This window comes from Branchiostoma lanceolatum, chromosome 12, assembly GCF_035083965.1.
Source record: "Branchiostoma lanceolatum isolate klBraLanc5 chromosome 12, klBraLanc5.hap2, whole genome shotgun sequence".
Lineage (NCBI taxonomy): Eukaryota > Metazoa > Chordata > Leptocardii > Amphioxiformes > Branchiostomatidae > Branchiostoma > Branchiostoma lanceolatum.
In genome coordinates this window covers 10,731,790-10,756,960 of record NC_089733.1, presented here as the reverse complement: position 1 = coordinate 10,756,960, position 25,171 = coordinate 10,731,790, and the positions used below count along the sequence as shown (strand labels likewise).

Here is a 25,171-nt window from a genome sequence, read left to right as displayed (position 1 = left end):
AGCATAGGTGCCATCCTGGTTCGAGTTCACCAATTTGCAAATGAGCGAGTATGGGAGCTCGGTTAACTAACTAGGATGACAGCAACGCCTGACGATGAATTCAGAACGAATAACGTGCTACGCAGAATTAAGGCGACCAATTACGATTCACGAATACTTTACCGACAACGCTCCACTGCAGTACCATAGAAACCCGCCAGAAAGTCCATTCTCGAACTTGACCTTTTCCCGATCCCCACCAACCTACTACGACCGATCCAATGCCTCTCGAGTTATCCTGTTAAACCAACAAACCCAAAAGGTCCACTGCAGTACTGTAGGAGTCCGCCAGAAGGCCCATCCTCGAAATTGACCTTGGTCTTCCCAACAGTAACATACCTACAAAAAATTATGAACCTTCAAGTTTTATGACGCCTGCAACCAGTCACTCCACCAAAGCCAGACCGAACATATCACCTTAAATCTGCCTATGGCGAAGATAAATACTGTATAACCTTCTAACGTTACCTATGGCGAAGGTAAAAACAACGTTCTTTAACGTTACCTATGGCGAAGGTAAAAGCAACCTTCAAACGTAACCTAATGCGAAGGTAAGTATAACCTTCTAACGTTACCTATTGCGAAGGTAAAAATAACATTCTAACGTACTTACCTATGGCAAAGGTAGATATAACTTTCTAACGTTACCTATTGCGAAGGTAAAAATAACCTTCTAACGTTATGGCGAAGGTAAATATAACCTCCAAGCTTTTCCATGACATTCCATGGACTACTACTCACTGTAATTACCCCCGTGTCTGAGTTGAGGATGTGTTTGCTTAGCAAAGATACAGCCTTGTTTATCGGGCTTTAGCACGTTTACATGCAAGCCAAAGAAAGAACACCGATATAAATTTTCACGCATATACTACTAACCGAGCGAAGCCAGGCCATTAGAAGAGAATAACATACCAAGCGACAATTTCTACGACACACTGCGGGTCCAAACAGGTCCTAACACCGTCACTTTCTCAGCCTCGGAAGATGTCCTTCTGGTTGAGGGCAGCATAGAGCAATCAAGGAAGTTGTGGCGGCTGCGTTTCCGGGGTGGCAAAGCTATTAAATTGGTGACTGCTTACTGAATTCGTTTGGCTCTTATCAACTACGAACGGGGAAGTCCCAGAATGCAAATGACATTCTTGCATGACTCACCCTAACTTTACGTTGTATGCATGGTTCAGTCTGGTGTATTCGGAAGAGCTGACAGTCATCATGTGGTCATGTATAATTGGCCCTGGCAGTCCGCACAATAGCTCCTTGGTTGGTCAATAGGTTAACAGTGCACACCCCATTTACTTCGGAATACTTCCCTGGGAGAGACAGTACCTAGACTTGAGGGTGCGCAGCCTCCAATTGAAACCCCAAATAAACTGGGGTGTCCTCTCTTAAGTTCATCACAACATACTTATCTATATTGGCAGTCTTAACAGTATAGCTCGCTTAAGGTAAACAAAGTTAGGACTTGCGCTCATAGAAGTAACATTTGGACCTTGAATTGGTGTTCTATTGCATTTAGGATTATACCTTTGTTTGTTTTTCTTATTTGTCTGTATTTGTTTATTTCTGTTTTTTATCAAAAAAGATCGATAACTTTTTTTCATGTCAACTAACTCTTAAACTAGCTATATCCAGTAATTGTCATTATGACCTAACGTTACATATATGCGTCACAAAATCCAGAGTAGGGCACATGCATGGTATTTGAACTGACGCCAACAACCTAGATGTATTTACGGTGACTTAAACTATAATACTTGAATCTTTCGGCGAAGATTGCTTCATTATGAATTCATTAACCATTTGCTTGTTTTGGTTTTTAAGTTTGCCAAAAAAGTCTGCAAAGATGGGAGGGTCACAAACTGATCCCAACCAGACCAGACTGCAGTTCACAAACATTCCGCCAGAGGTCCTCACAAGTCTTCAAATTTGGCGCGCTGTCATGTTTCCCCTTTGACCTCTAACCTCCAGCTGACCCGGCCTAAGCTTCACGTTTTGGTTCGCGTGAGCGCCAACTGATCAGCTTCTCTAACCTATTTTACAAACAAAACCCGACTCATGACGTTCCTATCCTGCATATGGCTCTGCGTAAGTGTTCATCTTTTCCCTTCGTTTAGTTATTTCTAGGTGTAGTTTGTGATAAGAATTGGAAAGGATTGAAACCTGTTTTTTGGCGGGACGGGTAGAAAAATGGCCCCGGTTGTTTTTGCTTTGTTGCTGTTCGTATGGTTTACGAACAGCTGTCCCAAAAACTGGGTGAGAAATCTTCTAGAAAGATATTGTCGTATTTTCGCAGGGATTTTGCCTTAGCTTGGTTTGTTACAAGCATATGAAATATGAAATTGTTCTTGAATGATTTTGAATAAGGGTTTTCAAATAGAGACAGATAATTTTTTGTTTCAAAAAATATGTAGGTCAAGTAAACAACAAGGTTATGTGATGGTAGCCGGCCTACTTTGATATCACTTATTATGTGATTTTGTATCATAATTCATATGTACTGGAAAGTGCAATGACCGCGTTTCTATGCATTTGAATTTTAGACTATTAGAGTAAGGACTGTGCAAGCCATGCATATTTTGCATTATCTTTATACCTACTAATTATCTGTAGTTATTAAAGAATAAATGTTTTTGGCTAATTAAAAGGACGTCATTTTCAAATAACTGTGGACAATTAGTAGATATCACGGTGTGTGAATGCACATTTGCACATGTAGCTTTGATCATCATGCACATTACATGGAAAACAGTTTCATTGCAGTAGTATGTACCAAAGTGTTAATAAACTTATATTTTCTCTTAGAAAAAATGTTAGGGGCAATAAAACATGACGACGTAGTCATCTATATGACTATATGGTCCAAAAAATCATCTAAAGATTCTTTCATGCCTAGCTATCAATATTCAGTACAACTACAGTTCCTGCTTAATTCATTAATGAGAAAACATTGAAAAATCAAAATGCCAATTTACAGGTAGAAACTGTGTTACCAAGGGGCTTGAAGTTGAAATTCACATTGATGTTACGTAGAAAACCCCTTCAGCATTTCAATTGGTCTGCTCTGGACACTCTATGATGTCTATCTCCCTTAGACCAAGATTTCCTGTTTTTTCCATGACGTAGGGATATGTTCATGTAGCGTGTAGGGAGCAGTGGTCGCCTGGGCTTACCAACCGCAAGCACGTTTCAAAACCTTCAGTCTGTAGACTACAGACCTTATGTTTGATCTACTTTGTATGATGGCATTATGTACCTGGTTGTTTAGCCTACACCCACATAAAAAGCTGCATCACACACCCTTCTAAAGGATCAGGCTTTTGCCTTCAGTGTGTGGGTAGTGAATTAGCACTCTTTACAGTACAATGTGTTCATATTAACTTCATGATAACATAATAACATTGCTTCCTCTCTGAATGCCACTTAGCCCTTACATTGTATTTCTAAGGATTATAGCAGTAATATGCACAGGTCATGTTTTATTTAGAAAGATAAGTCTATTGGAAAATCTCTTCATTCATTCACAGTATTAGTATTACAACTTCCTACTACAGGTAATATTTGATTTGTCTTCAATCTGAAATCTTTAATCGTTTAAATCAACATGGCAGGAATACACATGATTTATACAATATACATGTACTCCTGAATTACGTTCATCTTACACTTTCCTGTATACCGCAAATTCATCAATTTTTCGGGGACTATTATTAGCTATTATACTTGATCTCTCAGAAAGAGAGGGAATGAGATTTTTGCAGCGTTCAAAGTTAGCTGCTGAAACAATAGTAATATTTGCATTGTCATCAATTTGCAGTGGCGAAGTCACTGCAAAAACCGCAAAAATTAAACCACTGCTAACAGTCCAAGATTTACATTAATTTATCATACCATATCTGTCACACTCAGATACACAATCTTTATTTCTCTAACCATAACTTTGCCTTGATAACCCTATTATAGAAATGGATTAGGTTTTCCAAAGTCCCAGTGTCTTAAGTTTCCTAATGAACGTATCAGTTTTACTTGTAATCAATACCTGTACAAGACCATCACGATTCACCATGTGTTGGCGTACCACATACGTGAGTCACGTTGGCATCCTGACATTTCTATATCTGCTCAATCAGAATGACCTACTGTACATATATCATTAGTTTGATAGATTTTCCTGAATGACAGTCGTTGAGTTGATAAGGGACCAGGATGCAACAGCACTATTAATAACCCTTTTGGAAATGTCTTGCACTTTAATTTACTCACATCACAATGGTAGCCATGTTTATGTAATCTGCTCCGTTTTTCCTGGCTTATTTTAGTTCGTCAAGGACTAGAAATTCTATTAGCCTGTTAACAACAGAAAAATTATTAGTCAATAAATTTGTAACTGCAAAATATAAAAAAAAACTGCACTAGCTATAGGGGGCACAGAAAAGGTACAAAGGGAGGAGGCGTATTCTGACTCTGTCATTCTTGAAAAAGATGAATTAAGTGGAAACCCATGGAATATCGAGTCTCAGTGCTGGTATTTTCACAACACCTGAATGAATCCTCTTAAGTACAAAACAGAAAAAATTACACAATTCAAGCCTTCTATTCAGTAAAATGTTATAATGTTTAGTTTTATCATGTCAAGATGGGTTTTGTTAGAGATATAGAGTTTTTGTCATCTTTGCTAAATTTCTAATAGCTGTTGTATTATTACAATTAGATATCTGAAGTCAGTGGTTTTTCAGGCAGGGTGTTGAGCCATATTGTTGTGGTGCACACAGACTGTGTTCCGGATTACAATGTACTGTACTTGAAATTTGAAGTGTTTTGAACATGCTTTTGAGTGTTCGGAAAGAGCTTGGCCTTATCAAACCATTGGCACTTCAGTTTTATCAACTGAAGACTTAGTTAGTGGCACACTGCAAACCAATCTCAGACTGTCGATTTGCAACTTTCAAAACCGTCAGAGTTGAGTGTATTTTTCACCTCAAAATCTACACCATCACATGAGAAGGGCTTTTCAGCTGATCCCTAAAATCGTCCACTGACGTCCAGTGATGTCATGCAAGAGGACATTGTCTGTATTGCTACCCAATATGTTCCTTAGATTAGAAAGAGCTCACAGACTCGTCAGACAAGCTATTTTCCTGTTGCATGAGGCCTGCTTTAGAAATAAAATTCTGCATCATACATGTCAAGTGTTACACTGCTTCAAACCTTTCCATTGGATTTGGAATATTTTTTTTTGGTTCACAGCACAAAGTTATCATGAGAACCTGTAACATTCAGTTGTATCAGGTCTACCACTCAAAATAAGCAAGTGCCTGTAACTTGTGTAAAATAAAGCAAGTGCAATTAGCCCCAAATCGATCGCTACATGTTACAAAACGTGTTCTCTCCTCTAACCACCGTTGAACGGAGCTTGTTATCACGAGAGCCAGAAGGGGCCTCTTCATTTGAAAGCGTTGAGTTTGGCTAACACCCAGATTTAGGTGATGGCGGATCAGAGGTGACAGGCTGTTAACTGTAATTACATGTGTGTGCAGCATAAACACCTGGTACCTGCTGGCTAAGCTGGTGTGTTACACTGAAGAGTGATTACTACATCCAGTGCGGCAAATACTCACCTGTGATTTAAAGAAAAGCTCTTGCAATAGCTTTGTGGGATGAGTGTTCACTTTACTTTCAATAGGTTGCAGGTTCAAACCCGACTGGGTTATAACAAAGAGTGTAGAAATGGTACATAAGTTGCTTTCTCTGCTGATCAGATCTAGAAAGTGAAACAGTATTATGATATAAGAAAGAAGTACGGACTAGCCCCCTGCTGTAGTGGCCTGTGTGTATGGGTGTTGGGAGTAAGAGAGTTAAACACACACCACTACCAGTGGACTAGCCCCCTGCTGTAGTGTTTGCACAATTGTGACTTGTGTGGCCCAAGGGCTACAGAGACAGATAGGGGCACACCAAAAGGTATGCAAAGGATTTGAACTAACTTGAAGCATAATTGAAAAAGCAGGAAATTCAAAGAGGAGCAACTTTCAATCTTGCAGTTGCAGGTACGGAAAAGTGGAGGCTTGGTAGTGTTATAACCTGACCGGCTGTACATGTATTTATACATGCATTTTTTGTGTTCCAGGATAGTAAGAAAGAGTTTTAAGTTCCTGGATGGTGCACCTGTGACTCTATGGACTTGTACATGATGAATTGTGAGCTCTTGGCGACATGCAGTGCTTTGGGGTACTTGGAGGGGGACACTTACCACAAGGAACCAGACTGCCATGGTCAGTACAGTTTCTTACATATCTGATTCCATTTTTGAGATAATCAAAGTCTTCATCAATTTCTCTGTTAACTCGTACAGAAACTGTGAAGGATCTGATTATTTGTTTGTGTTAAATTGTACATGTAAGTGTGTCTGGCCCGTGAGTTATAACTTCAACCATTCATGATCATCTATGAATCGTAACTCCTACAGAAACTGTGAAGGATCTGATTATTTGTGTGTATGTTACATGTATGCGTGTCTGGCCTGTGAGTTATAACTTTAACCATTCATCTATGAGTCGTAACTCCTACAGAAACTGTGCGAAGGATCTGATTATTTGTGTGTGTGTTACATGTAAGTGTGTCTGGCCTGTGAGTTACAAGTTCAACCATTCATCTATGAATCTTAACTCCTACAGAAACTGTGAAGGATCTGATTATTTGTGTGTGTGTTACATTTTACATGTAAGTGTGTCTGGCCTGTGAGTTACAAGTTTAACCATTCATCTATGAATCGTAACTCATACAGAAACTGTGAAGGACCTGATCCGGTACCTTCGTCGCGAGGATGAGACCCGTGACATCCGGCAGCAGCTAGGCGCCAGTCAGATCATACAGACGGACCTCATCCCGATTATCAAGCAGTACCACGATGACAAGCCGCTCTTCGAAACCATCATTAGGTAGAGTATTTTCTCCCCTGGCAGTATTCTCTTGTACTGCAACAACTTGGATTTTTATTTTATCGCATGAAAAGAGGAACCCAACCCATGTAGTGGTGCTGTGCTGAAAATGTGAGCTGTGTTTTACACTTTCAGCTGTCAAGAAAGTGTACTGCTTTTTCTTTTGTCTGAGGTTGACCCGTTATCTTTTAATAAGATGTATCTAGAAGTTACGACTGAATCAAACTGATTATTCAATGATTTTTTTAAAACAAACTGGAACCAAACTAATCCTTCCTATACAAAACTTGTTCTTGCCAAGAGTACAAAACTGGACCGTGCATTACACTTTGAGGCAGCTTACTTTTATGCGATAAAAACTAAACAGACCTGACCTGGAACCAGCCTGAATTTCGATTATGATTAAGGTTTAAAAAAAATGTGATTTAGAGTTCATTTATTTGTACTTACTTTCAAATGTGTATGTACTATTTAAAAATGTCCAGGGCACCACTGTACATGTAAAGCATTGCAAGTCACTGGGCTGATCTACCTTAGTTGGCTAAAGAATATAGAAATGGATAGATGAATAATGAAAAATTGTGTAATGTTTTTATCCCAGACTGTTGGTGAACTTGACCCAGCCTGCCATCGTGTGCTTCGGGAAGGTTCCTAAGGACAAGATGTTCCGCCACTACTTCTTAGACGTGGTCTCCTACTTACAGGGCTACAAGGTGGTAAGTAGGACTGGTCTTTGGGAACTCCGTAGATATTCAACAAAAGGTTCCACTAGTAGCATGCTTCTGACGTAGAAATCAAAGGGTTTGAATCCCGAGTGTTTTCGCTCACCTGACTTTCATGTTACTGGAGTGGGTGGCAGTCTTTAGGGCAGGATGTTCAGCAGCTGCTGTGGTCCACTTTTCATTCATTATACTCGTTGAAAAGAGCTTAGGAGGGACAACACCAAACCCATATTTATACTGTACATATCATTTATCTTGTCATGAACAGTGGAAAATTAGCTCTCTACAGTGAGCTCAACTGGTTTGAGATCGCTTTCACTTTGTGGTGACCTTTATAAGACTTATGCTAGACAACCCATTCTTTAGACATTTTTCTTACCTGTTTGCTCCATTTTCCAGGCATTTGCAGATGAAGAAGTGTGGACGGTTCTCAGCAGAAAGCTGTATGAGCTCCTTCAGCTGGTAAGTACTTGTCCCTGAACAATTGAAGTTGTCTTTTGAAGAAATTATTTAGACCTCCAGTAGCTCTAAGTTCTTTTACTATACATCCTATCCCAGAATTCAGTCACTTCTTTCTGATGCAAAGTCTACAATATTTAAGCCATCCGAAAAAGAAAAGGAAATCATACCTAAATATATATATAAGCAAATATTCTTTTCCCAAGCAAAGGTTGAAAAGCTTTCAGTGAAAAGTTGATGTATACACGTATGTACGAAAGTAATCATTTCGTAATGCCTCTCAGGATTGGGAGAGCCGTCAAGAGGAGGACTCGCTGCTGATAGAACGGATCCTCCTATTGGTCAGGAACATTCTCCATGTTCCCGCAGATCCTGAGGAGGAAAAGGTACAATGACTTTTCTGTTTTTACTTCAATTTTTTTCCTCTCAGTTATCTGCTTCTTAACAAATATTCTTTTTTTTCTTTTGAGAAGTTTCATATTTTGCAAGAAGCCTGTAAAAATCCTGAAATATTCTTTGTTTTCCTGAATTGTGATTATGATTTATCTCATTGCAACGTAACTGTACTTGCACAATACTGGCTGATTTTGTGATGATGTTTTTAACAGCGTACTGACGATGATGCTAGCGTGCATGACCAAGTGCTGTGGTAAGTCCTGCTGTTTTGCATAAAAATCTTTTTTCTTTTCAACTTTTGACACCATCCATGCATGAGCAGGCTTTCATTTTACGCTGACGAGTTTTGTAATGTTGACTATTGGAAGTATGTGTACATATGATGGCTTAAAATGCACTTGCATATGCAAATAAGTGCAGGTAGAATTGTAGCTGTACAGGTGTTTTGATGTCTTCACTTCACTAGCACATTGTATATACACTGCAGGAAAGATACTTCATGCTCTGATGCAGATCCTATCAACTTGTCATGTGTTGTTCTCTTTGCAGTCAAGAACAGTAACAATTACGTACATGTACATATTGTGTCGTGTATTTCCCAGGGCGATCCACCAAAGTGGGTTCGACGACCTTCTGAAGTTCATTGCCAGCTCGGATAGTGAGCAGCAGTGGTGTATGCACGTCCTGGAGATCGTCTCACTTATGTGCCGGGAACAGGTAAACTTTTAACTTTAACCTCTGACCTTTAACCTGCACCACCTGGAGATTGTCTTGCTCATGTACCGGGAACAGGTTACCTTTCAACTTTAACATGTAACCTTTAACCTGCACATTCTGAAGATTACCTCACTCATGTGTCGGAAACAGGTAACCTTTAAACCTTAACCTTTCAACTTTAACCTGTACATCCTGGAGATTGTCTCGCCAGGAATAGGTAGCCTTTCAACTTTAACCTGTAACCTTTAACCATCTGGATTCCAGCATATTGTAAAACTGCATTTTAGCAATATTATTTCTCAGGTCCATTTCTGAAGTTGAAAAATGACAAAAATAAATAAAACAAGAGAAGAGACTTCTACCTGCTTCTTAATTCTCAGAGGAGACTATCTTATTAAATTGTTATTGATTTTAGACTGTGTGATGAAGTTCAAATTATCAGACCAAAGTCTTATCCTTTACCCGGTTTTACAGACGTCAGAACAGCTGGCCCGTGCAGGCCAAGGTCGCTCTGCAGGAGAGAAGGCGCAGGACGAACTTGAGCTTCAGGCCGTGCGGCAGCGGGAACTGGCCGACCGACAGGCAAAAATCCGCGCCCTGGGAACCAGGTAGGTTGTGCAGTTCTGTATCTTTATTACCTTCGCCAGAAGGTTATGTTTTTGGTAGAGTGGCTGTGGTGTATGTTTGTATGTTAACAGCATATCTCGAGAAGCTGTGGATTTTCATGATATTTGGTAGGTGAGTAGCAGTTGTGAGTAGCTTATTTTCATGATGAATTCATTTATAATAGGTCACTCGAAAAAGTTTAACATCATTTGGCAAAAGTTCATGGAACTCTAGTCAGTCTTAGGATAGTTAGCTGCAGCTTAAGATGACTCACTTAAGTCCTACATACTTAAATTTGTTTTACTTTGATTTGTTGTAGGATTAAAGGGTTAAAAAGTACAAATGTTGATAATGTTGGACAAGCATTTTCAATGCAACTGTGAATGATTTTTCCATCTTCCTCCCCAATAGGCACTCTCGGTTCGGCGGCACGTTTGTGGTCCAGGGGATGAAGTCCATCAGCGACAAGGACCTGATCTACCACCAGCCCTTAAAGGAGATCAGCCAGGTGTCCTTTGATAGGGAGAAGGTAAGAGTCTTAGAATGAAAACTTGTCCATACCTGTAACGTTACTTGGCTAAATGTGATTATCCTTCAGCACACAGAAGGAGATGTTTGGCACCCCATTCTGTATTGGTTACAGAGTAAGGCAGCAGGGAGAAGGTTAAACTGTCTTATGGCACAGTCACAATCGTACGATTTTGATGGCATAGAATTTTCAAGTAGGCTGTGACTAAACCAACAGTCGGCAAAAAGCTCAACATGACTTTTCTGCAATGAGCTCGAGACTGCCTAAATTTTTAGCGAACTCTCGCTTAATCTCGCAATAACACGCGAGAACTCCCTCTAACGAGAATTTGTCAATAGAGGGCCGATATTGCCCGATAATATGACAGATAAAATCCAGTATTGTGCTTTATTGTTTCTTGGGAAGAAAATAAGTACTACTTTGTTATTTCTGCCATATTAGAAATTTTACTCAATTAGAAAAAGGTATTGATTTTTTACAAACTCGTATATTGTATGTTGGAATTCTTCACTGTTTGAGAGCTTTTGTGTTTTCTACTGACTATATAATTTTGCATGTATCATATTTTTCATGCAAAATGTTTGCCAACATGCAATTTTGTATGTAACTGAAAAAAAATATTTCTAACACACATATGCCATGGCTTGAGTTTAGGTTCAGACTTGAGTATAGGTTCTAAGCTGAACTGAATCTCTGGAACTTAATCCAGACCCCCACTAAGTTCACATCTTTGGCCCTGGTTGGGACACTTTCGGGACACTTTCGGGACAGTTATAATCCACTTTCGGAACAATTCAGGGACAATAGGGAAAAAAGTTAATTTCGAGGCCTGCCTCAGTTCTTGAGTTGCTCTAAGTTCAACAGAAATCTGTTCTCTTCCAGGACCAAAATTGGAGGTTAAAAGGATATTGCTTGTATTAGTTTGTAAAACACCAAAAAATTGAGGGCATTATTCTATTCGTTTGCAATATAATTCAGCATTTTTTTCTGTGTGTATCATCCCAGAACCCGAAGCGAAAGCCGAAGAATCGCCAGCCAATGAAGGACGGTGACACGACGCGACGTTCGACGCTGAGCATCCGCCTCTTCCTCAAACAGTTCTGCGAAGACTTCTTGGAGAACTGCTACAACGGACTCATGCGGACGGTCAAAGTAAGTTATCAGTGTTTTACTTTCCAGTCAGGTTCTTTGTTATCTCCATGAAAAATGGAGATATTGTTTTGGGTGTGTCCGAGTGTCTGTATGTCTGTTTGTGTTTTGGGTTTTTTGTAGTCAGCATAACTCAAGAACCTCTGGATGGATTATGATAACATTTGATGTGTAGGTAGGTGTTGGGAAGACTAAGGTCAAGGTCGATTTTGGGCCCCCTGGTATGTGACCTCCTGGTATCACCATATGGCCGATACGAGACGGAGGTTCGCAAGGCCTCCAGTAAGGTGATTTGTAGTGAATCACTAACTCCAGAGGGAAGGATTTGGACCATTGCACACCGGGCATGCCCCTACTCTTTTTCAAAAGGTGTGGTGTGTCCTTTGACGTGCGTGGGGTGTGGCTGACTCTCCAAACACGGGACCTCCATTTGACATCCTACCCTAACCCTGCCCACTCTGTCCTTGCAGGATAACCTGGTGCGTATGAAGACCCAGGACCACGATGAGACCTACTACCTCTGGGCCATGAGGTTCTTCATGGAGTTCAACCGAGTTCACAACTTCAGGGTCGACATGGTCAGGTGGGTCATAGGTCAACTTAGGGGTAGGTCAACGGTCGCCTTAGGTATGACCATGTGTATCAAAGGTCATGTTCTTGTGGTCAGGTGGGTCAAAGGTTAGATGGGACAAAGAGGATGCTTCGACACAGTCATGGATGTAAAGACCTGTATGGCTGTTTTTCCTCTACACTTTGTAGAATGTTGTTATACATGCCAATTTGGGGTGCATAAACTGCATATGCACCCAGTATTTCTAACCCTGCTTAGCCAACATAGATTCATTTCCACTTATTCTTTCATGGTACATTGTACAGGCAGATCATTTGCCCATATTGTATTTCTTCACAGTGAGACAGTGTCAGTGCGCACGTTCCACTTCATCGAGACAAACCTTACCAACTTCTATGAGATGATGCTGACAGACAAGGACGACATCACCTCTTGGTCACGAAGGTCAGTCCTCAAGGTCATTCGGTATATCTCCCCCACCAAGAAGGTACACACATTTCCACCAATATTAGTCAGTAACTGTTGGTTAGTTATATGAGTTGTTTATGATTGGTATTGAAAAGCTACCATCATGATGACAGTGCATGCAGTTTCAGAGTCAACTTTTTCTCCCAGCCTCTTAAACTGACTTTCTCAATTTTTAGTTGATTAATATGATGAAGAATCAAGAATGATTTGGTAAGGCTTGATGACCTCTGACCAATGAACAACTTGTTGATTAACCTCCATTTCTATCCCAGGATGCACCTTGCCCTAAAGGCGTACAACGAGCTCCTGATGACGGTCAATGCGATGGACACCTCCAAGGACCCTGCTGTAAGGGACAGCGCTAACGTTATCAAGAGTAAGACTTCGGTTTTTACATCTGGGTTACAGTGGCTTATGTTACTAATCAGCCACTTATCATTGAACAAAGGTGATAATTTCAAATTAGGTATCATTGACTTTTCTAGTGATATTTGCTAATGACAATGGAACAATTTGAAGATAATGCAAACTCATGTTTCCAAACATTATTTTGATAGGTTCATGCCTATAAAAGCAAGCTTTAACAAAAAAAGCATTACGGTTCGTCTAAGAATTACCGTATACTTTGTCAAGAATATGAAGAAGATATATACTTGAAGTATCTTTTTCCAGGTAACATATTCTATGTGATGGAGTACAGAGAGATTTTCCTCACCCTCCTGAGAAAGTTTGATGAGACCAAGCAGCCAAAGTAAGTACAACGTCAAAGCAAAATGTTCATATCTACAGCTTAGAGAAGTGCATTCGTCATTTCGGATGGCGATGTAATGCTGGCAGCCCTGTATATGAGGAAGCAGAAGCCTCAAGCATCAAACCTCTGCACGTAAAAGAACCCAACACACCTATTGAGAAGAGTACAGAACTGGTGACTGGGCACGGCTTGGTTATAAGAAGCAAGCACAATCATGAATTATTGAACAAGCTTCATGCTTTGTCTCAAGCATTACCCTTTAGGTTTGACGGAAAAAGATAAGGCCCAGCTGATGATTATTAACATTTCATTTTTGCGTCTTCCTCAGAACATACCTGAAGGATCTGGTCGAGACGACCCACGTGTTCATTAAGATGCTGGAGCGGTTCTGTAAGACTAAGGGTCACATTGTTGTGCAGGTAAACACCTGTTTTCTTTTATTGTCCAGTCTGTTCCTCGACTTGTGAGGGTTAGACTTACACTTCAATGGTAGATTGCCAAGGCTGCGATACATGTAGTAGATGTTGATGTCTTCCTTGTTTCATAAACTTCATTTATCAAAAAATGCTTCATAGGGTACATTATTTTGTACAAATATCATGTATATTGAATGGATGTCTTTCACTGAAACATATCTTAGTTTGTTCATTTGTACATTTTCCTTCCTTTTTTGTCAGAAAAAACGCAAGAAGACCAAACGCAGAAAGCGGACAGCTGAGCAAGGTACTGTCAGAAATATAATCCAAACTTTGACTGCTTTGCTGCTTTAATAGATAGACTAGAAACTTAATGACTCTAATTGAAGAAAGACATCTCAAGACATTCCTCTTTGTCTTAAGGTGCAGCTGGACCTCCAGAGCCCTCAGAAGAAAACCTGAACACGTTGTGGGATGGTCTGAGTGGGGACCTTTCAACGTTCATCCAGGGGGAGGGGGAGCTGCCCCAGGACGTGGCTCCTTTTGATGCCACCCTGGACACCCCACTGGAGGAACAACGGTAGGTCCCCTACTTTGTTTCAAATTATTTGACTGACAGGTGAAAATGAGTACTCAGCTTCAATTAGAGACATCCTGTCAGTTGAGACGTTAAGCCGAAGGTCTCATGTTTTGATTCCTAATTTCATCCTCTGGGAAAGCAAAGAAAAAGACAGATTCATCTTATTTTCGGATCTTTGTGCTGATTTCCACTGCTTTGTGTTAACTATATATATATGACATGATTCTCCTGTAATTCTAGAGCTCACAAATTCTGCTAAGTAAGATTGGTATGAATAACGATTATTGATAGTAGGAAAGAAGTTAAGGCAGAATATTTTCCATTTTCCACAGTGTCCAGGCGATGATTTCCATCCAGGACAGTTTGAGAGGTGGAGACCCTGGCCGTGCGCTGGCAACACTCCGAGCTGCCAGGTGAGCATGCACATCTTTGTTTGTTTGTTTGTTTGTTTATTTTATTGAAATCTCCATTACCGTTACATAGATTCTTTCACACGTTCTCATACCATCCTCCCAAAAAAAGTAACAATCCTGGCTATCCTATTGGCAGAAATAGGAAAATGCCATTCAGACCTTTTTGTGGGTACTGTATCCCTATCACAAACCAACAAACTCTGCAAAACTATAACCTTGTGAATGCCACTGTGATTCACTTTATTTCTCTTCTAAAGATTTAAATTGAACCAATAAACTTCTGCATCAATCACAGCTATGATCTTGTTTCGCGGAGGTGTTAAAACTCTTTGTGTTATGACCTTGTGAACACCTCTGTGACCTTGCCCTGTTGCAGAGAGGTGTGGCCAGACGGAGCGTTCGGATCAGCTGACATCTCGCAGGAAGATGAGTTCATGGCACTGAGAGAGATCTGTTTCACCGCACTGCCCCGTATGTACATAACTGTTTGCTGTACATCAATACCCCCTAGGGGCTACGATTGGCAGTGCAGCTGCTGAAAAATTAGACCAGTTTCGTGCTGTGTACATAGACATTGTTACTGCCAGACATCAGTCACAACACCTGTTTACCGCTATCATTGCCCCCTAGGGATAACAATTGGCACTGCAGCTGCTCAACACTGAGAGTGAAGTCTGCTATTTCTTATCAATGTGTACCTTGTTTTAACTTTGTATTTGATATTTCCAGGTCCGGCACCAGAGCCGTCGGAAGAAAATCCAGAGCCAGAGGACGAAGGAGGCAAGTGATTTTTTTTTTCTTGTCGATGAAAATGATTCAAATCAGAAATCTCCACCTCAAGTAAGAGGTGGGCGATGTACATGTATTTCATATACGAAAACAACATTTGTTGATGTATTCTGATTTTCTTAGAATACAGATATCTACTGTGGACTATGAAGCTAAGACAAGAAGTTTCATTTTTTAATCTAGAAGTTCTAACGGTACTTTCTACTCTTCCTTTAAGCAGGTGAGGCTGAGGAAGAAGAAATCCCCCAGTTTAACATGACTGAGCAGGACTTCAACTTCCAAGACTATATAAGGAGGTGAGGCCCGTTTGCATGTATCAGAAATAGTTGTTGATGTTTTAATCTCCTGTATAGACTTAACATCACATCCAAACTGATCGAAATGTTGCATGACTTTTTTTCCTGTGAGCTCAACAAACGTTTGCTTACATTCTGGTGTAATTTTATTTGAATCTTTTCCATTTAGACACTCCAATTAAGTCCGTCAAAATTGAGGAATGGCAATGAAAAGCAATAAAACAAAACAGGAATAACAAATAGTGCTAGAACTAGAGTTGAATTATTCCAAATATTTCTCTGTTTCTTCCCAAAATTTAGAAACACTGTACTTATCAACCTACATGTAGGATTGAACTATTGTGAAGTAAAACCAAGTCACAGAGTACAGTAGCGACTGTTTCATGTTTGTTTCCTCTCTAAGGGTTCAATAACTCGACAACATTCCTCTGTTTCTCCCCCAGATTTGCCAACCCACAGATGTTGAAACCTTACGTACGTCTGATGGCCGACTACCGTACCAACTCCGCCCACATTAACCACTGTATCGCCAAGATGCTGCACCGCGTGGCCTGGGACTGTAAGATGGAGGGACTCCTGTTCCAGATCTCTCTCTTCAGGATCTTCCAACGACTCATGGAGGATCCTGCTGGGTCGTCTTACTCGGTACGGTCTATGTCTTATTCATGTAAGAGTGGTTGCTTAAGATCATCTAAGAAACACACCTCACTTACTGAAAAAAGTAGGGGTTCTTCCTGGTGTGAGTGGATCAAAGCTCTTTGGCCTAAAAGGGGTAGGGAATTTTCCGAGCCGCCTTCATAACCCCTTATTCAATCATGATGTTTCTGACTTAGGGAGAAGAGAGGCTGTCCCATTCCTTCTCATGTAACCCACATAACTGTAAAAAGGGATTCAGGTCTTGTTATGTGGTGAGCTGCCCTTTCAGTGTTAAACCAGGATCAAGTTGAATTTGATTAAAAAGATGTGGAAAGACACGGGGGATTTGGAAAATCTGATAGATTTGAAAGGAAAATGTCTATACAATAATGTCAAGTCTATTTTGTGCCTAGTGGGCAGAGTGTCCCAAGGGCTATAGAAACAGAGATGGGCACCACCCTATACACAGAAAGATGTGGGAAAGATTTTAACTTTGTTTTAACTTATTTCCCTGTGTAGGAGCTGACCAAGTTTGCGAAGTACGTGTTGGGGCGTTTCTTCGGCCTGGTGACTCGGTCGGCCCCCTCGGACGGAAACGGAAACATCTTCCCGGAGTTGCTGTTCTGGAAGGGCGCGAAGGAGGCATACGAGATGACTGAAGGATACGGGTCCTACCAGGATGTGTAAGACAATTTCTTACTGGTCTTTCTTTCCTCTAGGCCATACCAAATTTGTTTCTTTGGTTCTCTGACATCTTTCAGTGCTAGAAATTACACCAGTCCTGCATCTGATGTCCACTTGCACTATAGAGAAGAAGTTTGTCATACATGTACCTACACAATATACATGTGTATATCTATTATAATACCACCAACTGTGTTCAGTACCCAGAAGTGGTCTCTTAGCCTTGCACTGAGCAAACTGGTTTTAAATAATACCTCTGGCAATCGACCAAAAGTGGCTACATTGGCCAGATTGCCCTCATGGTGAGGAAATCTCTCTGTCACTAGTACAGGGTTGACTGTATATTCTTTCATTTAAGTGTCACAAATTTGTTTTCTTTAAGTTAGTCTTCAGACATTTCCAAGTAGAATTGTTAGTGGACAAGATGCGAATAGAGAGATGTGAGGAAAACTTGTTCAATCCCTGAAACTGTTATTTGGAATTTTCAGGAGAAAGAAGAAGCGCGGAGGCGCGGAGTGGTCACCTGACGAGCAGGAGGAACTGGTGCAGTGGTACAACAGGTTCAAGGAGGAGGGAGGAGGTGGGTGTGGTTTTGTGTGTGTCAGTTAGGCCATATTGATTTGATCATATGGATGACATCCATGCGAGCATCAATTTTTGTCTTTTTTCCACACAAAAAAGACAGTGTTCGGCCATACTGCAAATCATACAAAGTAGCTGCAAAATGAAAAAATATATGCTGTAGATTGGAAAAAAAAATGTTTCGGAAAATGGATACTTATGTCGTAGAATGCCAAGGTCAATTCTAAAGTCAAAGAATATGTATACATATGTTATAACAAAAATGAAGAATCTATTATTTGGTATATCATGCTCTGTGTCATTTGCTCAACCTTCCTGACCACGTAGATTTCATAATGAAGGCAAGGTTTTTTTGCCAATTTTTTTTCTTCATTAGCACGCTCGCATCAATTTTGGGGTTCCCTTTCATATAATCAAATCAACATGGCCTTAACAGGATGACCAAACTGAAATTGAGTAATTTGATCAGTAATGATTTCCATACACCTCTGTATTGGTCTATGGCTGAGAAAGAGAGATACAGTGTACACGGAATGTGATTTTAAATCATGTTTCGTTTATGTATCTTGACTTTCCAGAGGTGGACATTGTCGACCGGATTCGACAGAACTTCTCCGATCCCAACAAGAACAGACAACAGGTACGCATATTTTCATCTCAATATCCTAGAGATTATTTGAAATCTTAAGTTAATTTTAGCTAGAAATTCAGCCAGATTCTTAGATTACCTGACAGGTGCATCTGCTGTACAATTATTTGCATGTTTTGCACAACCAGTTAACTGCCTTTAGACATAACACAACAGTTTAATTTGCACAGTAGGTACAAGCTATGTAAGACAGGACTATACTATTTTGCATAAGTGAGGTGGGATCTTTAAGGTAGTCGAAGTGTGGCTCTCCTGAAATACTGGGCCTCTGGTTTTACATTCATGAGGACGTTCGTAGCCGAGGCTAGGTACTCATTTTCACCTGAATCGTAAAAAGTGTGTTTCCAAAGGGGAGAACATTCAGGCCTGCTAGGGATTTGAACCTCTAGCTTCCAACTCTGACTCAACAACCCTAACCGCGAGACCACCTTTAGTGCAGTATCCAATTCTGATTACAATTGTACAACATTTCTTTTGTTTGTGCAGATAATAGCTCAGCTGGTGTTTCAAGGAGTAGTCCAAGACAGGAGCGAGCTCAAGAGAAAGAAACGGTAAGAACGTCTTCAAGATGTGGCAACAATGACAAAATTGACCTTGGAAGATTTTTCAAGAACTTTGTGTAGATGTTGATCTTTTTTGCTACATTTATGACTGAGAGAAGAATTTTCTTGAGGACTCTATTTTTCTTTTGTCGCAGACCACGTCAGAGCGCCGTCTGGAGGGAGGAGGAAGAACTGGAGCTCCAGGAGCTGTTTGACAAACACAAACATTCTGATGGTGCGTCTGAAGACTTAATATATATATTTTGTGGTGTACGTATGGCTAACAGGCTGGTCAAAACAGTTTTTGAGAGGTTATGATGTCCAGTTTTATAGTGAAAACAAGTTTCATAAACATTTTGGTGTAGAAAATTAAGAGGAAAGAAAAGCACGTGCAAAGAAAATTTCAGGGTTTGATGTATACTGCACACATAATTACTGCACATATATTCCACAACTGAAAACGTTTGTGTAAACATAACAGATCCTGTTGGAGATATCATATCAGAGATGACAGAGAAGCGCTCCAAGAAGAAAGTCGTTGAGAAGCTGCTTGCCCTGGGCCTGGTGTCCGACCGTAAGGACCTCTACAAGAAACGTCGCCGAAAGGGCGGCAAGAAAAAGGACAAGGAAGAGGTAAAAACAAACCAGATAGCAAAGTTCTTTGTACAAAACCTGTGAGTTAATACCTAGCTGACTTGTACTGTTTTGGGCTTGTCTGCCTGTGTCTATCTGTGTGTGTGTGTGTGTGTGTGTGTGTGTGTGTGTGTGTGTGTCTATCTGTGTGTGTGTGTGTATGTGTGTGTGTGTGTGTGTGAGCAAGTCTGTGTGTGTGTACAATGTATGTGTTCTCTGTCAGAGGGCATTTACCATCATAAGTGGGTGAAGTCTGCGATCTCTGATTGCCTTGTTTAACAAGCAGAGGGGTGAAGTACTGTTTTTGGCTTCTCTGTGTGTATGTGTGTCTGTGTACGCATGTATGTGGGGTTTTTTTGCAATGCAGTTTCTGTACGTTCTGCCAGAGGGCGCTCACAGTGATAAGAGGTCAAATCTGCCATCTCTGATTACCTTGTTTATCTACTACTGCAGGACTTTATGTTAGATGATGAAGCAGACATGGCCGGACTGGAGGAGGGTGAGCCTGTACCATCGGATGCAGAGATGGACGTGCAGGACAGCTCCGACTCCGACAGCGATGATGAGCAGAGCGATGAGTCAGATGGGGAAGAGGAGACCGTCCCTACGCTACTCAAACGGCTACAGGACGAAGGTAAGGTTCATCTTGCAGAGTAACAGTCAGTGTCCTTTAGGTAGGCTTTTAGCTAGGAATTACAGACATGTCATCCAAAAATTGGGGAGAGGGGGCCCATACTTTAACTTGTAACCAATAGAGAATTGGGTGACAAACAGTTATTTCAGTGTGCTGAAGGTTAAGCACTAAAGACTGCTTGTTTTTGGCAATATTTCACTGACAAACACCATTTTAATGTTTTATAACTGCAGAAGTAAGGCATCTAATTTTCTTATCTTTTTAGCATAGGGGGAAAAGCCTGTTCTTAGGCCTTAAAATTCTATTTTGTTGGTTCTAATCTATAGCACAAGGAGGACATGAAAACAGTGAGTTTTATTTTGAAAAACTTATTTTTTAAAATTCATTTTCTTTTTACTAAAGGACTTGGGGACCAACTTCAGTGGATCGCATCAGGTTTGGAAAGAACCGCAGACGACCGGGAAACGGACGAAAGCGGGGAATCCGTGCCGATCGTCCCGCTCACCGAGGACAGCGAGACCGCGATGGAACACCGCACATTCCAGAAACTTCTTAAGACGGTCGGGCTGGCTCCTCCAGCTAATGAACAGGTAAGATTTGTACATCTCTGGAGGAAGCTAGACAAGTACACTTAGATTAGATTCTCGAGCTTCAAGACTAGGAAAGCATACTATTTACCAAACGTTTTGGACTGATGCTTACATCTGGTATTGTAAGTGAGAGACTAAAATGACAGTTGAAAATTCATTTGAAGAGTTGATTTGCTAATGTTTTGGATCAAAAAGCCTATATTTAACAACTTGAAGACAATCTTTGTTTCACTGAATTATGAAGTTTTCATGTTAAGCTTGTAGAATCTGACGTGTTACCGGTAACTTGCAAGTAGTTTTTGCTTTCTAGATCAGAAAGGCAAAAAGGCAGTCATAACAACACGTTTTAGTCTTACCAGTTCAGGATCTACTTGTTGAAATGTTTCCTTAGAAGTAAAGGTACTAAGTACATGTACGTCAGTGGAAATTACCCATTTTTGAATTGATTAGAATGTACTGACTTGTTCTCAGGAGTCGTTCTGGAGAATACCCGGGACCCTGTCAGCAGCCGAACTAAGGAAAACTGCGGACGTCATCACCGGGAAGGAGGCAGCCGACGACCTGCCAGCCAAGAAACAGTCAAGCAGTAGGTACAAAGCCTTAAAGGAACTGGCCAAGAAGCAAGGCAAGGAGAGAAAGAGGGGGAAACCAGGCAGACAAGGTATGTTAGCTAGGAATGGAATCCACCCAGCATTTTAAGAGGTATTCTTATACATTGTTGTTATGCTAGCAGACGCACGGTGGTCGAGAAGGGACAGGTTTGATTCCCAGCATTCCTAGTGTGAAAGCTACAATTCAACATTATGGAAAAAAAGTGTGGGAAAGGTTGATCTAGATTTTCTCTCAAGCCAGTAGTTACCAGTAGATATTTTATTCATGATGTCTTGCATCAAATTTTACAGAAGAAGAAGAACCCTCGACAGCCAGTAAGTCGGGAAAGAAGAGGGCTCGACAGCTGGACTCCTCCGATGAAGATGACGATGAAAGGTCAGTTTTATATTTTATATATTTTATATTGTGTATCTCACAAGGCTGGTGTAGCTTTGTACTCCAAACTGAAAAAGCAAGGAACAAACAGTGGTGTCACACAATCTGATTCTGGGTCTCTTTGCACAGCATTACCTCCGGGAGCTCCAAACGTAGCAGGAAGGATTCCAGTAACAACGACATGGAAGAAAGTATGGCTGCAGAAGGTGGGCTAAGCTATTGTTGTCATGTATTGCTGTATACTGCTATTCTTCAGTACAATTATGATTGTACACTAACTACCACTGTGATTCTGAGTCTGAATTGGTCAAACGGTATAACCACCCTTCGCCGTAACAGATTAGCTTTGAAGGCATGCTGTGGCTGCTGCTCAATCCCACCAAAAACACCTAAACTGTTCATGTCTAACTCTAACTGCTGTTTGAAGCTATCTAATGAAGAGGTTCCTACCTATTTGATGACACCAGGTTCCATTCTGTATGTTTTTTTCATGCTAGCCAAATCATATTTCACACTTTACGTTGTGGATGTGGATGTCAAAAGAGCTCAAGGAATTTCACTGGTACAGTCATCCGGTAAACTAGTATGTTTATGTATATTGTTTGTTTCCATTCGTACAGTATGCTGTACATGGTGGTCGTCTTCTCTGTCACAACCATTGAGGTAAACTGGTTTCAGATCACTTTTCACACTTAACACATTCTCTTGCATTCCAGACAAACCTTCTGAAGAAGCCAAAGTCACGAAGAAAGCTCTGGAGTCCGACTCAGATTCCGACGAAGACAACGTCCCCCTGCGTCAGATCGCACACGCCCGCCGACGAATCGAAAGCTCTGACAGTGAAGAAGACAAGTAGCGATAGATACGGTTAAGGAATAGCCAAAAAGTTTCTGAAGCATTCTTATTATTACTGTACTTTTGCTAACTTTGGTGTACAATTGTGAATGAACTTGAGAATATCAGTGGTATCTGTAAGTTATGTACTTTTGTCTTGAACATTGTAATGAAGGTTTAATACTGTATTTGACATTGTCGCAAAACAGCCAAAACCATTCATTACTTCTGTACTTCTATGTATGTTCATTATGTTGGTGTACAACTGAGTGAACAAAAGAGCCAATGATTTTTGTATATTACTTCTTTTCCTCCTGTCATAGCACATAAGAGCAGAAAGTTTCGTTTTAACAAGATTTTTTGGTTAGTTCTTCTTGTATGTTACTCCTTGAACATAGAACATATGTTACACACAGTCAATTGTTATATTTGACTTTGTAGCAAAACAGCCAGAACTTCACGATCACTTGTTTACCTTGTTTATGTGTGCTCATTTTGTTGTTTGAATCTGGCTAAAGGAAACATGAGAAGTGAAGAGTCTTGTAGGTGAACTCCTTGAATATTTCAGTAAATGATATATTATTCTGTTATCTATAGAACTCTAGATGTAACTCCAATGTTTTAGAGAACCAAAGACTATGAACACAACGTAGTTGTTATTTAAAAAGAGAACCAAAAGTTGTACTAAAATTCCTCTAGTACATTTCTAGAATCTAATATTTACATTTCGTCTTTTCAAACAACATGATGTTGAAACCTTGAAGCTGGATTATTATGTTACATAGACGATGTTACATGTACATGATGAAGGTATTGCAGAAAAGAGAGACTTGATTATCAACATCATTGTCTGATATCCTGATCAAGAGGAAGTGATTACTATGATAAGTAAGTATACATTTACAACATCTTTGTATGACCTTTCATGTATATGAGAAATACTTTTGAGAAGAGTTTTAAGTCTTGAGTGACTTCAGATTCGAGCTGTGACAACAAACAAAACAAACATTCAAGTGAAACACACTTCCCCATCTTTAACACAAGAGTCAATTGTACAGTACCAACACCTTTATATGTTACTGTTAGGACATGTGCGTTGTAAGATGCAGCTTTAACTTAAGTCTTGAGTAGCTTCAGACTCGAGCAACTTAAGATCATTAGATTTGCAGTTAACTGCCTCACATTTAACGCTAGTGTCAGAACTTTGACAAGTGTACAGTACTTTAATTTGTAGGTGTCCTTTGTATGTTTGGACATGTGCGTTGTAAGATGCAGCTTTAACTTAAGTCCTCAGACTCGAACGACTTAGACTTGCAATAGGCTTTCTCAAGTTCAATACAAGTGACAAGTGTACAGTACCAACACCTTTGTATGTTTGGACATGTGCGTTGTATTGATGCACCTTTAACTCAAGTCCTCAGACTCGAACGACTTAGACTTGAAAAAGACTTTCTCATCACAAGTTGAATACAAGTGTCAGGACTTAGTCAAGTGTACAGTACCAACACCTTTGTATGTACTTTCTAAGACACACCTTTAAGCAAAATGAGATCTTGAGTAACTTTAGATTTGCCAAGTTTAACACTGGTGCCAGGGCATACTTAGACTTTGTCCAACACTTTTGTATGGTTGGACAAAGTCATGTGTACATTGTAAGACTCAACTTTAAACTAATCAAACCCTTGAGTAACTTCAGCCTTGAGCAATTTAGAGCAATTTACAAGAGACTTTCTCAACTTTTGTGTCAAGACTTTATTTTGTATATGTTACCAACACCTTTGTGTAGGAGTACATGTGAATCGTAAGACACGCCTTATGTAGCATATGAATGTGAGAAGCTTGCCGATGAGTACATTTTTTCAGCATTCATCAGAAGAATGTTACAGATAAAAAGGGACCATTTGATATATGATACTGATAGGTGTGTTGTTGATAACGTGCATGTAGGAAAATAAAACATTTTCCATGAAAAGACAAATGTTTCTTTTTTTAGCATTCTACAAATAGATAGCGAGTATACATGAATAGTAAGTTCATAAAATTATGTAACTACATGTAATACATACGTTCAAGAAAATACTTGGGACTACTTTGGGAAGGTTTGAGATTACTATTTTTGTGTAGCGTTCTCTGTTGCAAGCTGCAGTCCTAAGTAGTGACTAACACTGAAGAAATTGCTGTTTTCTTAAGAAAATGACCAAGGAATGTCAATTTTCCTTTGGAACATAGCCTTAGTCCTACGAAATGTCTGTTTTCGTTTAGAAAATTACATAAGGAATATCTGTTTTCCTTACGAAAATAGCCTGAGGAATGTCCTTTTTTTCTTAAGAAAATCCCATAGGGAACATCTGTGTTTCTATACAAGTACGTGATCTAGGGTTCTCTCAGCAGGTTTGACCGAGGCGTCGGGCTGTTCCGTGTCTCCCTCTGATGCCGGCCAGGTGACGTCACAGGTACCGCCTGGGGAGGAGCGCGCTCTCCTCACGTCTGTCGTGTGGGCGAACCCTGTTGGAACGAGAAATCGAGGATCTTATAACCTGAAATATAATCTCTGAGTTATTGCG

General features: G+C 40.2%; 1 protein-coding gene across 4 annotated transcripts; it reads left to right on the top strand.

The window, feature by feature from the left end:
• Positions 1-2,000: 2,000 nt before the first annotated feature.
• Positions 2,001-24,585, top strand: LOC136445653 (protein timeless homolog). Of its 4 annotated transcripts, none has more exons than XM_066443778.1 (35): positions 2,001-2,124; positions 6,169-6,308; positions 6,821-6,974; positions 7,576-7,690; positions 8,096-8,158; positions 8,440-8,541; positions 8,764-8,804; positions 9,154-9,268; positions 9,743-9,876; positions 10,286-10,403; positions 11,409-11,555; positions 12,023-12,135; positions 12,463-12,567; positions 12,864-12,967; positions 13,264-13,342; positions 13,671-13,761; positions 14,020-14,065; positions 14,182-14,338; positions 14,671-14,751; positions 15,128-15,222; positions 15,481-15,531; positions 15,758-15,836; positions 16,280-16,481; positions 16,992-17,155; positions 17,645-17,736; positions 18,317-18,378; positions 18,874-18,938; positions 19,085-19,164; positions 19,411-19,562; positions 20,016-20,196; positions 20,599-20,786; positions 21,258-21,447; positions 21,689-21,773; positions 21,903-21,979; positions 22,490-24,585. In XM_066443778.1, exons 2-35 carry the CDS (start codon positions 6,212-6,214, stop codon positions 22,627-22,629), a joined length of 3,765 nt encoding a protein of 1,254 aa, XP_066299875.1. In that variant the 5' UTR covers positions 2,001-2,124; positions 6,169-6,211; the 3' UTR covers positions 22,630-24,585. The 4 variants fall into 4 exon arrangements, with proteins under 4 accessions (XP_066299875.1, XP_066299877.1, XP_066299876.1 ...); XM_066443780.1 differs by having other exon boundaries at positions 6,164-6,308; positions 14,188-14,338; XM_066443779.1 differs by having other exon boundaries at positions 6,164-6,308; positions 15,761-15,836.
• The last annotated feature ends 586 nt before the right edge of the window (positions 24,586-25,171 follow it).